Source organism: Poecilia latipinna, unplaced genomic scaffold (genome assembly GCF_001443285.1).
Source record: "Poecilia latipinna isolate Pla-1442-1.1 unplaced genomic scaffold, P_latipinna-1.0 Scaffold552, whole genome shotgun sequence".
Lineage (NCBI taxonomy): Eukaryota > Metazoa > Chordata > Actinopteri > Cyprinodontiformes > Poeciliidae > Poecilia > Poecilia latipinna.
In genome coordinates this window covers 221331-235326 of record NW_015113168.1, presented here as the reverse complement: position 1 = coordinate 235326, position 13996 = coordinate 221331, and the positions used below count along the sequence as shown (strand labels likewise).

Sequence of the window (13996 nt, the reverse complement as noted above, 5' to 3'; positions counted from 1 at the left end):
TTTTAGTTTTTATTATTCTCTTAGGCTGACTCAGTTGTTCTTGCTTGTCTTCAGGGAACATTAGGACCCTATTACAGACAAGCTCTTGCATTTACACAGCTTTAAAGTTACTCAACAGGAAGGAAGCGTGACAACAGGAAGCAGTCTAACAATACTGCCCTATGACCCGGTTTCTGCTGGTGTGTGTGTGTGACAGAGAGAGGCAGAGAAAGAGAGAGAGAGAGCAAAAAAAGAGAGAGAGAGGGAGACAGAGAGGGAGACAGTGTCTTCCACACACTGGAACGTAAATAATACAGTAAGAAAAACCTCCCACACAATAAAATCCTTCAGCTCTGTCTTTGGTTTTTGTCACACACACACACGCATGCACACACACATATATATATAAATTTATATATGTTTCTACTGCAAGATTGGCACTAAATGTGCCAGGCTTCCATCGAAATGCAGCCATGTGATCAACAAGATGGTTACCAGGGAAACCGATGCTGTTGACCTTTTTGGGTTGGGGGAGGGGAATTATAGATAGCAACACAAATGAGAGGGTACAGTGAAAGGAAAGGCACACATAGTGTGAGATTTACAAAAAGAAACAGGAAGTGACTTCTTGCTTTAAATAACTATAAGTCTATATACATATATGTATATATGTCTATATGTAGATATATTTCTTTATTATATATCTGTTTTTTTTTTTGCTTTTCCTTGTGATATAAGAACAATCTTCAATGTGTAATATTGTGATTCTATGTGACTGAACAACACAAGGTAGAGCATAATTCATGGTGTAGTCGTGGTTTTTCAAATTTATTTTTACAAAAAGTATATATTCAGATACTCAAGAGCCAATAAATTGTGGAACTACGTTCCACCAGTCTTTAGGGGAATGTCTACTGGCTGAAACCATTATTTACTGTAAAATAGCTCCAGAACATTGATGAACAGCAATTTTCATGTGTTATCACTGATTCTCAATTTAATTCAGGTCTGGATTTTGACTGGGTCATTCCAACCCTTGAATATATTTTGATCGGAACTATTCTAGTCCTGTTGGACGGTGTCCAGTGCATCTTTCCCCTTAACTTTGACCATTGTCTCTTTCCTTAGGGACAAAAGTCGTGGTTCACATTTAGGCCAAAAAAGTTCAACCACACAGAATGCTATTCTTTGACATTTCAGTAAAGTGCTGAGTTGCCTGACCTTTAACTTTTGTCATATGTTCAGGTCTTCACCACCTACTCTAATGAAGACTACGACCGGCGCAATGACGACGTTGACCCCATGGCTGCCTCGGCCGAGTATGAGCTTGAAAAGAGAGTCGAGAAGCTGGATTTGTTTCCTGTTGAGCTGGAGAAAGGTTTGTACACATGTTTAAAGTCGCTAAGAGTCACTCCGTCAAGTCTCTTATGTAACTACACACACCACATACACACACAGATACACTGGCAGGTTTCTCTCAGAGGACATACACTGTCTGTCTGCATGTAACTCTTATCTTCTTATGGGATTAAAGTTTGTGTGGATTAGCCTAATTAGCAGCTAGTCATTCTGGAGGTAATAGATTTGAACCAGCTGGTATGTGTGATGGCTAGTTTGTAATATTAGATATAACAGCAATGTATGTAAGTATTTTAAATACAATACTAATAAGTATCGGCAATATTTATTACAGTACTAATAGATGTTGACAACTGCAATACCGAAATGTTTTAGTATAGTAGCTTTATATACTATGAAGTCTGACAAGTAATAACATGAAAGCTACATTGCTAATATGTATTAACATAGTAGCTGGAATACTAATGTGTAATAGTGATGTACCTATAATAGTTAATAAATGCTAATGTTTTAGCATGATAATTACATGATAATTACAATATTAACACATAGTTCAACAATTCCTAACATATACTAGCATGGTAGCATGGTAATCATGAATCCAGCATATATTAGCCTGTTTAGCTACAATACTAACAAGCGTTAACATAATAGCAACAGTGCTATCATGTATTAGCGTAGTAGCTAAACATGTTTTAGTGTAGTAGCTACAATATAGGGAAGTAATAAAAAGAAAACTGCCATGTTTATTACTAGTGGCATAATAAATACAATACTAACATGTATCAGCATCACAGCTAGAATACTAATATTTATTCATATATTAGCTATTATAATTAACTGTATTAGCATAGTAACTATAATACTACCTCTTAATAGTATATTAACTACAATACTACCATTCATGTATTTGCATATTTTGCTAACAATTGTCAGTATGATGGCAACAATACTGTTAGCATACTAGCTAAAATCAGGACACTTTTTTGCATAATAGCCACAATACTAACAGGCTTAAAAATAATAAAATACAATGCTAACCTGTATCACCACAGTAGCTACAATATTTACATACATTAGCATAATAACTGGAACGCTAACATATGGAGCATATTAAATACAACACCAGCATTTAGCAAAGTAAATTTGGTATCTACAAGCATGTGTGAGTAACGCAGTAATGTTAAAAATTAGATATACCTTTTTGTGGCAGGATTCAGGACATAGAAAAAATAATTTTGCCCTAAAAAAAATCATTTCTCAAAATAGTAAGGTTTAACTTCAGCTCAACAGGAAGGGACAGTTTTCAATATGTGCAAAAACTAAAGGAGGAAATTGTTTAAGAACACTAAATGTTTTTACCTTGCCTGCAATAAGGTTAAGAGAATAATAAAGGTTAATATACAACAGCTTGGCTAAAATTAGGCCCATTGAACCACAGTTCTGTTTAGAACAGTCAGGTTTAAAAAACTAAATAAGCTGTTGCAATGAGTTTGCTGCAGTCATGACCTCAGGCTGATTGAAACGCTGTGGTGGGATGTGCAGAAACAAATACCCACAAACCTCTCTGAACAGAAGAGACATTCTAAAAACAATGAATCACACTGATAGAAACTGAGAATAATTTCAGTAACTTCTCCTTAGAGCTCATCAAATTTATTACTTCATGGTGGTACTTGTTTGTTCACACAATGGGTCTGACGTGCTTCATAATTTTTCCAAATTTTTGATGTACTTGTTTCGACAAAACAAGTACATGCTGACTGGAAAACAAGTATATGGATCAGCTGTTTGAAGTTATTTAATGTGCTAACTTTTTAGTAGATACCATGTACTTCTAAACAAAAGGAAGAAGTAAAGCAGGAGATTCGTCACTGTGTCGCTGTGTTTTTGTCTTTGCTCCCTTCAGACAGCGACGGCCTCGGGATCAGTATCATTGGCATGGGAGCAGGAGCGGACATGGGCCTGGAGAAGCTGGGGATCTTCGTTAAAACTGTCACAGAGGGTGGAGCTGCTCACAGAGACGGCAGGTAAGCTGCCCACCTGTCTGTACTCGCCCTGATACTTGTTTCGACTAGAATGGTATCGACAGGCTGACTGGAAAAATGATGTTTACAGTGGTTTACAAAACTATTCAGAGCACGTGAACTTTTCCACGATTTGTCACGTATGTCCACAAACTTAGATGCTTTATTGTATTGTAATTTTGTGTTTTGGAGTAACTCAAAGCACTGCGTAATGGTGAAGTGGATTCACAAAGATGAAAGTTTTTGAGCATTTTTCGCTAATAAAAAACCCAGTCTTGAATAATTTCCAACTTCTAACAAGTAATTTTCATGGAATTCATTCAGGTGTATCAAACTAAACAGTTAGTTAATGCTGCTCCTTTTAAATTTTTATTAAACTTTTCCATGTATCATTTTATTTCTATTTCATGGTTCTGTTAGCCTGGCCATTGCCTTCTCATCCAATTTTGCTTGATTCTCATCTCCCTTCAGTGTGCCATCTTGGATTTCTTCCATTGAACTCGATTTCTCACATAGAATTTTAACCAAGCGAACAGAAGGAGTTGTGAATGATGATGTACATTTTTTTGTGCTGTTTTAGAATTGTAGTCTGCCTGTTTAAGGTTGTAGTTTGGCAATGGCAGGAAAAAGAAGTTAAAGCCATTCAGTCCGTGTTGGCCACACCTCCAAATATTGAGCAATTAAAGTCAGAGAGAGAGGAATGTTTAGGACATTTTATTACTGGCAAAAATGATGTTCAGTAAGTCTCTGTTTGCTGAGTGTGGGAAGGCATTTTCCTTTAAGGTTCATAGAATAGCTGGTGCATCACGTTACAGCTAAACTTTAGAACTGAGTAAAATCAGATCCAATCGTTTAAAACTTCAACAGAGTCCACGGCTTCAGGAAGCAAAGCACAGAATGAGGAGCTAGTGTGTTGCCATTAACCATAAAATTTTGCAAATTCAAATTTTGAAAATAAATTTGTTTAATAGAAACAAGCATATTCACCTGTGGTTTTCATTAAACTTTTCACTTAATAGAAACACCACATTTGCAAAATTGTGTTGGCCTATTACATAAAGTCCCAATAAATTCTACTGACCTTTTTGGACTTAAGGTATTACTATTTCTGAAAGCCTCTATAAACGTCAGTTAAACTAAAGTTTTAGTTCAAGTCTTGTTGGCCTCTGGTGTCACTGAAACTGTTCTCTACAGCTTACTTCCTTTCTGATACTGGAACTTAGACACTGACGGTTTGGACTTAAGGTGGTTCTGTGACTGCATACAGTGAGTTTATTTCTGCTGTGCTTTCAGGATCCAGGTGAACGATTTGATAGTGGAGGTCGATGGGACCAGTCTGGTTGGCGTCACCCAGAGCTTCGCCGCCTCTGTCCTCCGCAACACATCAGGCACAGTCAAGTCAGTCGCATTTGCTTTCTGTGAACTCATGTTTTTAATTTTTGAAGCTAATAAAGGAGTTTCACGATTCATATGTGTGGATTAAATTATTACTATTTTTTATTTTTTTAGGTTTGTTATTGGCAGGGAAAAGCCGGGGGAGCAAAGCGAAGTGGCTCAGCTGATCCAGCAGACTCTGGAGCAGGAGAGATGGCAGAGAGAGATGATGGAGCAGAGATACAAACAGTACATGGACGACGACGAAGAGGTAGGGGGGGAGACAGGCAGCACGTCGAAGCGTTTATTGAAAAAAAAAAAAGTACAGCTTAGATAACTTGTCCAGGTTTTTTTCTGTCTGTATTTCTGAAGAACAAAAAACAGAGCGCATTGTCAGCTGTGCTGCTGCAGCTTCACGTAACCACAGGAAATCAGAAGTGTCCTTTCAGTGTGTGTTTGTGTTGAGACAAAATGTCGTCTGTGTGCAACCACATGGCCTGTCCTTTCTCAGTCTAACTTCTCCACCTTGTGGTCAGAAAAGGGAACAGAAGCCTTTCAATTAGCATATAAATTGCCTTTGTTATTTGATGCCAAGAAAATTACAGTTAAGTATTAAAAATGTGTTTAATAGCTCCATCTGCTCGCTCGTTTTCCTTATGAATTAGTCAAGTAATTCCTGCATAACTCAGCTGTAAATTGGATGGTGGAAGGAAATGAAATGGATTGTTGAAAGAGAATCGAGGATTATTTGTGCACCTAATATTTTTTGGGAACACAAAAGAAAAATATGTACTTTACATATTTTTATCTGTTTATGTTGTGGTTTTTACTTATTAATTTGGGCTACTTTCAGACAAGTATAGTTTTTGTGACAGAAACTGTGAGGACGGTGCGTTCAGGGTCACATGCAGTGTTAGATTTTCCACATATTGGCCAGAAAGATACATTTTGTTATCATCTAAACAGATATTTAAATACTGTTAAATTCCATATAAATTCATTTGTATTCACAGAAAATACAAACAAAAAAAAAACAAAGTTGGAAGGTTTTTTTTAGCCATTTTTGCCATAAATACATTAAAATTCCTAATAATAGCCATTAATACTAGACATTAATCCTTGGTGTGAAAAAGACGTTAATAGACTTCTTGTTTGCTGTGGTCTATAAATGCGCTGATATCAAGGTTGTCTTTGTGTCAATACAGAAGTGTAAGCAGAGCTGAAAATCCATTATGATGATAACATCATGGCTTTGTAAGCTGATTGCAATTGTGTTAGTTTGTTCAATACAGCCTGTTAATGTAAGACTAACTTACTTTGTGATGTAGAGCAGAAAAAAACAAGATAAATGGTCGGGAGATTTCCATTAATCATTTGGATTCTTTACCTTGAAGGCTCTGGCTACATTTAGTGTTTCTCTTGAATATTCACATTCAATATACAGCTTTGTTACACTTTTTGTTGTTCAAACTACATAAAACTCCCTTCCAATAATACAATTTTTTTTAAACAAAAAAATTCTTGAATTTGTCACAATTAGTCAACTTGAAAAGTAAAAGGTTTCTCACCAGCCTACATTCCGGATTCCAATATGGCTGTCATGTGTATCCAACATAGTGAAAGTTGAGATAACAGTATCTTATTAATCAAACAATTTACTGTTCAGTTTCAGTTAACATGGTCCTTTTGGTGCTTGAATACGTTGTTTGTTAGCTTTTATTGCTAATACAGATTATAGTAACTGAGAAAAGCAACCAGCAAACCACGCTGCTGTTCCTACTTTTAACTGAGACGCCGCCACATTGTGTTTGACGTTCTCAAGTCAGAGAAAAATGTCACTTAGATTCAGCCCATAACACTTACAAGACTTTGCAGGACTACTAGCTAGCAGTTAAATGATTGTCATCATCAGTTTTCTTCTCTATTCTCTCATTTTATGCTTCTAAATGTATTTTATTTGCCTTCCGTCTGTGGACAGACTGGCGAATACGCTACAGACGAGGAAGAGGAGATGAGCCCGATGTTTCCAAACTCCATCGAAGTTTTCGACCTGGCGGAGAACCAGGACACGTTGTCCCCCGTGGAGCTGGATCCTGAGAAACTGGCCCACAAATTCAAGGAGGTGCGTTTGGTTTTCAGCAAACAATTTTACTGACGTTTACTTCAAATTTTTACTTAGAGAGACTTTACTCTTTTGGGTTTGTTACATGCTCTGAGCTAAAACCAAACGTCCTGCTATCTTTTTTGTTGGTGTAGCTCCAGATTAAACATGCAGTAACACAGGCAGAGATCCAGCTGTTAAAGAGGAAGGTGAGCCCGCTTTGTTTTCAGTTCGTTTCTACAGGATGGGTTACAAAAAAAAAAATGTGTGGTACAGAAGAGAAAACACATCTCTGTCTGTTCTCAACAATGACTTAACGCTGGCTCTCCCACCCACGTACCACCTCCTCCCTCCCACAATGACTCCCCCTTACCTCCAGCTGGCTCATGCGGAGCAGGATAAGTTGCGTTGGCGGATGGAGCGCACTCAGTTGGAGCAAAACATCAGAGACAGCAAGGAGAGGATGGAGAAGCTCGAGGGCTACTGGATGGAGGCACAATCCCTGTGTAAGGTAATTTCATAGAGAATAAATGAAAAAAAAAATAATAATAATAATAATAAGAGCTCCCTTGTCCAGTGAAAGCTGGTTTCTGGCCATTTAAACACTAAGCATGTGTTTTTAGGCTGTGGATGAACACCTGAAAGAAACCCAGGCCCAGTATCAAACCCTCGAGAGGAAATACAACAAAGCCAAGAGAATGATTAAAGAATACCAGCAAAAGTAAGAGAAGTAAAAAAAACGGAGTGGAGTTTAAATGGTTTAAATGGTAAAATGTGCTGGTATTGAGCATAGAGTTAAACATGAATGTGTGTTTGTGATTTGTAGGGAAGTCGAGTACCTGAAGAAGGAGACCGATCAGCGGCGTGCACAAGAAGAGAGCGAGGCGACACACAAAGAAGAAACAGACAACCTGCAGGAAAAGGTTGGTGACCTGCGTGTTTGTCACGCTGGCTTCCATTCCCTCTACGGATGTAGCGATGCTAGCTGTTAGCCGGCTCGTGCTGTTCCCTGTTAGTGCTACATCTTCTCATCTCTATGCCTGCTTCCATAATACAAACATCCCAACGAGATATCAAGATTTGGAAAGTTCAGCTCAGTCATGTAACCTGCGCCCCTGCCACCCTTTCCTAATAGCGTCCTGGGCAACTGCCCGTGTTATCAGAAACCATCACTGGCTGTAACAGGCATCAAAAGGGTTTGGCATATCATATTACTGTGATATTATTATAACTTATTACTCTGATTACAGCAAAACTTTATTTAGCATATTAATTATTAATTATAATCATATTATTAACATTTCTTTATTTTTTTTTGTTTGATACATAAACTGAAGCATCTTTATAGAGTGGCAATATAGCATATTACCTGCTGTATTACCTGCTTAAACTGCGAGGCTTTCTGCTCCATTAGAGGTTACCATGGTTACTGAACAGACATGTTGATCTCCTCTGTGCTCTACAAAGTGGATGGTTTGGAGTTAGATAAAACCATGAATGCTTGGAGGTAACTTCTCTGTCCACTTTTCAACAGGATAGTTATTTTACATCACTAAATCTTATACAAGCCTTGACACAATTATGACAAAAACTAGTAGCTAAACAAGTCATTTAGCTTTGTGCTACACATCTGAGAATTACTGTTGTCTTGTAATAAATATACAAGACAAGCGTATGTTGCGCTGTACGTTTTTTTTTTTTAACAAAATATTCCCCTTTCCTAACTCGATAGAACGTCCACCAAAGTGGGTTACAATTGATAGATTATTTTTGTACTCAAAAAGTCAGGGACCGAAACCTCATTGTCAATAGATAACTTTTCACCAGGTGACTATGAACCCATCCTGAACAGGTGCTGAGAACAAATCAAGGTGTGGATTCGTCGGAACGTCTTCAGCCAAACAGGAACTGTCTTTGGACCCACAGAGAGGAATGATCTAGAGAGAACGCACAGATTCAGTTATCACAGCTGGAAACTAGAGATCAGGCCTAAAATCTGGGGGTAGTGATGAACTCTGACCTGACCCTTCAGAGCCACATAAAGACAGTTACAAAGTCGGCCTTTGATCACCTGCAAAACATTTCCAGGATTAGAGGACTAATGTCAAGATCTAGACAAAATCATCCATGTTTTTATCTTTAGTGAAATTGATTGACTTGACTTAATAATTTGCTTAAATAGGAACCAAAGTTATAAACATCAGTGATTAGTGTATGAGTGGATTGCTACCCAATGAGGAGCATAACTAAGGACAAATCCCTCGATTCTAGAACAAATGATTAGATATTTCACATTTTTCACAGTTGTGCTTAGGAGAAATCTTTTCCTTCTTTTTGTTATATTTGTTGTTGCATTATTTTGGTTTTTATGAGCAAACCTGTCGTACCAACTCAATACGAATGTAAAAAGTTGTTAGGCTAAAGTACTCATTTGACTACAAATGAATTAACGTTATATTGTGTGTTTTTTTCCCACAGATTACAGACCTGGAGACCAAAGTGGATGCCTTGAAGAGCCCTTCACCACCCTAAGCTGCTGCTAAGTCCTACCTCCTATCTGTGACCAGAAGAGGGGGTGCTCAGCGTTCATTCGGACCAGGGCCATATTAAATTCCAACTACCCATCTGCTGCACGGACAGACCTGTTAAAAAAACTAAAAGCGGCAATCGTAAAAGAGAGGCTGAGGAGGACGCGGCCCCTCATCCCCTCCCAGAATGCACCACCTGTACACCACCACCTGTACAGGATTCCAGTTATTACCGGAATCCTGTAGGATTCCGGTAATAACCGGAATCCTCCTCTTGTGTGTCTTCCTGTCAACCAGCTTGGCAATCAATTAAAATCACAATCACTTGACTTGTACCACATCTGTGGATTTTTTTTCCCCCTCTCGTCATCAACGGTATCTTTCCAGGTTCTAATTATAATTCAACTGACTTCGTTTAAAACAAAAAAAAAAAACAAGAAAAAGGAGGAAAAAAAAGCGCTTTTAATACCCAGGCTCGTCACAAAGTGCTTTATAGACGGTGGGCATGAATGCAGAACAAAATGGAGCAGAGGACAAATGATTGTTGCTTTTTGAACTCAGCGAACCACCAGTTTGCTTCTTTTTTTTTCCTCACGAAGAGGACGAGTTGTTCTTCTGTTCGTTGGCGTCGATCAATGGACTCAACGACTACTGAGACGAAGAGCGGTGGAACTGGCCGATGACCAGACAAGGAATCCTGATAGGGAACACAATGTTTAAAAGGAAAAAGCCAACAGAACGCTGGTAGTTAAGTAATAAATACAATAAAAAAAAAAAAAAATTAAAAAAAAAACTGAAAGACACATTTCTCATCCAAACCTGTGAAACTGCAGAGAGCCTTGGAAACCCATGTCTGTGGTTTCCCTCCTTCAGCTGACAGTGTGTCTACCATAAGATCTGAATGGAGGTGGTGTATATACTCTCTACTCGTTTATTTAAAAGCTTTTAACTAGCTTAGGCAGGTTGGTTGGATCTGGAAGATTAGAACGAGGCAGTGCCATGAGTGAATGATGCTTCATATTCCTCCGTTTCACCTCTTTTTCTATCTACATCAGTGGCAAACAGGGTGTTAGCGTTCTATTCTGTGCGGGTAGAGCTTCTCATGTCGTATGCTGTCTGCACTGTCTGTGGGCTTTGCAGGCGCGCCGGACCTCCAGCTCCAAGTTCGTTTACATAAGATGGTTATTTTAGCTGCTGCAGGGGCAGATCAGTATTGGGTTTCAGGAAGCCGAGCGCAGTGGCATTCTGAAGCTGCGTTTCCAGTACAAATGTGCATAAAACTTTGTTGACATTGTTCCGTCAATGTTGAAAACCCCCCAGAATTTCTCAAGGTGTTTCTATAGAGAGAAACGCAATTAAAATCACAGGTTCTTCTTCTTCTTCTTAATTGTGGTTCCCAAGCAATCACACGTTAATAAGTTAGTTTATGTGGTAATTCGTTTAAAAAAAAAAAAACACCTCATCCTAGCGCAAAAGTTTTTTTTATTCTTTTTTCCAAAATTGCAGTGTTTTCATTTCACATTTCCAATTTGAACAATTGTACGGTCAATGGAAATGCAGCTTTAGACTGTTGTGTGACACATTGACGGGGATATTTAAGTTGCTCCAAACATTTCGGAGTCTAACAATTGTTTTAAAACAAATGATTGGTTGTGGGGGAAAAAAGTTTAACTTTCAGTGTTTCACGCTTTTGTGGTTTGAACAAAACAAAATCAACAAAATTATTGAACAATATTCTCCTGTACTGTTTTTACTGACTTCTACAAAGCTGCTTTAATCTAGTTTTTTAAAGTCATAAAATTATTCTGATTCTTAAAAGAAAAATTAAAATGCCAGTGTTCTGGAAGGGGAACTGTAGATTACCTTCAGACTTTATTTGATGTTATGACAAAAAAACCATATAAGCATAATAAAGCATTAATTAGGTCTTGATATTTTTAGAACTATCTACAACATGTTTATATGATATTTCGTGTTTTAAAAACCCTTATCCAAAAAGTATTAAATACCAATAACCCAAATAAGTCCAATATGAGAAGAAGCCTATTGTGAGCCCACATAGTAGTTGGTCCCATGCTGACCCATGCTGAGTTGGGTTTTTGGTGTTCTAGTGCTCTAATCGAGATTTATAAGCTATCAATATCTTACCTGTAATAGATTATTCTCTTAGCTTATTGACTTTGATGAAAGAGAAAGCTGAGTTAGTAAAAGTTGACCCAAAAACAAAGCAAATTTCTACTATAATTAAACAATTTCCATTTTAGAAATATTACAGTTGTTCATTAGAAAGTAATCTTTTTAGGTTTGCTAATTCTAAAAATAATTCTTCAGTTATTTACAGGGCATTGTGGGTATGTTAACCCAGGTGACTTGCTTATTGCTAAGCAGAGTGTTACGATCAGTTCGTCCAAGAAACTGTAATGCAAAAATATAAGAATAACACAATTTTATTGATCATCTTATTGATTTTTTTTTAAATACATGTTTAAACTGCCATTCTTTTCAGAGACACTTGAGACATTTTTTAAATGTTTTTCACGTTATATTCTGACAGATCCAAATTAATTTGCTTGTTGAAAATAATCATTGACTTGTGTAAATTACTACAAGAACTTAAGATGACTGCTCAACAAAACCTACTCTGGAAATCTATCACTTTTGAAAAGCTTAGTATTTCATTTACATTTTTGGTAACATTTACATGTTGATGTTAAAAATGTCAAATTCATTACAATTTTTAAAAACAGACTTGAATATACTGTAACAGACATTTCAGTGTTTGAACTTTTAATGTTAAAAACAATTTGAAATTGTTCCCCCAAAAAGGTGAATTGATTTACAGAATATGTAAGGTCTCACTGCCCTGAGTGCAGAATATTTCAATTCTTCTTCAATTCTGTAAATTTTATATTTCAGCATGCCATGTTGATTTCCTGCATGTAACTGTGCTTAGCTAGCCTGTAGGTTGCTACAAAACAAACATGCTAGTAGCGAATAATTTCATTCTGACGAACTTTTGTAAGGGTAACAAGTACAAACTGCAGCTCTCACAAAAATAACATCTAACAGTTACTTTACTTTCACATTTAAGTTGCGTTCTTAGCCATCAGCGAACAAAACCTTATTGTGTAAACAGGCACCTAAAAATCACTTTTTGAATGCGTAATTGTCCTTAGCCTTTAGCTAGTAACACCTTATGGTAACAGGTTTCTAACTATGTTTTTTATATTCATATTTGAAACACTAATTGCTCTTAACCACTAGCTGGTAAAAACTTATGCTAACGGACGTCTAAATATTACATTATATTTATATTTGAACAAATAGTACCTTTTAACCGTTAGCTAGTAAAACCTAGGTTTAGCTTAATTTCTAAATCCTCATTAGCTTTAGAAATAAAGCTAACAGTGCATAGTGGTTTAACTTCTGGGTCACAATAGTGTGGGTACACTTTAACATGATAAAGCACCAAGTTTATCATCCAGAAAATTCTGTGCAAACAAACGTTAACCAAAAATTAGATGCTCCCTGTGCCAGTATTCAGCCTACAGAGTTTGAGTCAGTGACAGCTGCCTAAAATAGGAAATAAGATCTCTTAGGGGGATTTTGATGGTGTATCAAACTTATTGTCATGGTTGTTCAAAAATAAATCACATCTTTGCTTGGGTAAATGCTAAAAGATGCTAGGAGTTTTTAAAATCTTGTTTGGAAAGTGAGTCACTTTGCTTTTTAAATGCTGAGAATAGACTAATCGGCCTTGTAACACTGCTGTTACAGTATTCTGTATGTTTTTACAATTATATATTTAACTGTTCAGATGTTAATGGTATCCACTGGAGATTAGTTATTTGTGTGGATGGTCTAAACGGTGCTTTAGGACAGTATAGAAACGGTAGATTGAGTTGCTGTCACTGAGAGCAGCAGGTTTTTGTCTCTTATTTGTCTGAATTCATTCATGACTGTGTTTATTGAGACAGTGCAGCTTGCTGGCAAGCTTTGATTAGGACACATTACTGTTAGTACAGTAAGAAATGAAATTGGGCCCATATTGTTTCAGTTAGAAATTAATTAAATATGTTGTTTCTTTTTGTTTTACATCCAGAAAAATATCTGGACATCATAAATATGCCATTAAGGAGTTCTCATTTTCAAAAATCTTACAATACAAATATCAAATACACATGTTTACATTATATCCTCACAGCAGAGATTTTATTAGTATTTATATGTTCAGACTGTAGGTGTCACGATTAAGCAATGAACATTTGGTCGAATTTAGAAAAAACAGGACTGAGCTTCATATTTTTGTTTGAAAACTCCACACCTGCTGTATACGGCGTACACGAATCAGATTTTGTAACTATTTACACCAAGTATTTGTTAAGAAACCTGCAGTATGTTTAAATATCAGTCGAACTGGATGGGAACAAGCTTGTTTGAAAGACTTTTTGTTTGTTTTTAATAGAACGAAAAATCAGCCATAAGAAACTCACCTGAGTCCTATTATGTCTTTAGTATTTTTATTACAGTTTCATCTCTATTTTGAACTAATGTGAGCTGTACAATAGCTGTTGTATCACCAAAACCGTGGTCACTTTGGGTTTGTCTAAACACAGAAAGTGATCAGT

The 13996-nt window shown here is 36.9% G+C and overlaps 1 protein-coding gene across 2 annotated transcripts in view; it reads left to right on the top strand.

Moving 5' to 3' along the window:
• LOC106952978 (neurabin-2-like) overlaps positions 1 to 9566 on the top strand; it is a 29349-nt gene extending 19783 nt beyond the window's left edge. Inside the window, exons 6-15 of one of the 2 annotated variants that reach the window (XM_015041453.1) lie at positions 1225 to 1357; positions 3248 to 3368; positions 4659 to 4763; positions 4875 to 5010; positions 6718 to 6861; positions 6996 to 7049; positions 7220 to 7351; positions 7464 to 7561; positions 7667 to 7763; positions 9319 to 9566. In XM_015041453.1, the coding sequence (XP_014896939.1) occupies positions 1225 to 1357; positions 3248 to 3368; positions 4659 to 4763; positions 4875 to 5010; positions 6718 to 6861; positions 6996 to 7049; positions 7220 to 7351; positions 7464 to 7561; positions 7667 to 7763; positions 9319 to 9372 (1074 nt within the window). In that variant the 3' untranslated portion in view covers positions 9373 to 9566. Of the gene's footprint in view, positions 1 to 1224; positions 1358 to 3247; positions 3369 to 4658; positions 4764 to 4874; positions 5011 to 6717; positions 6862 to 6995; positions 7050 to 7219; positions 7352 to 7463; positions 7562 to 7666; positions 7764 to 9318 lie in introns of those variants that run through there. The other variant, XM_015041455.1, reaches the window with a different exon arrangement.
• Positions 9567 to 13996: the final 4430 nt, after the last annotated feature.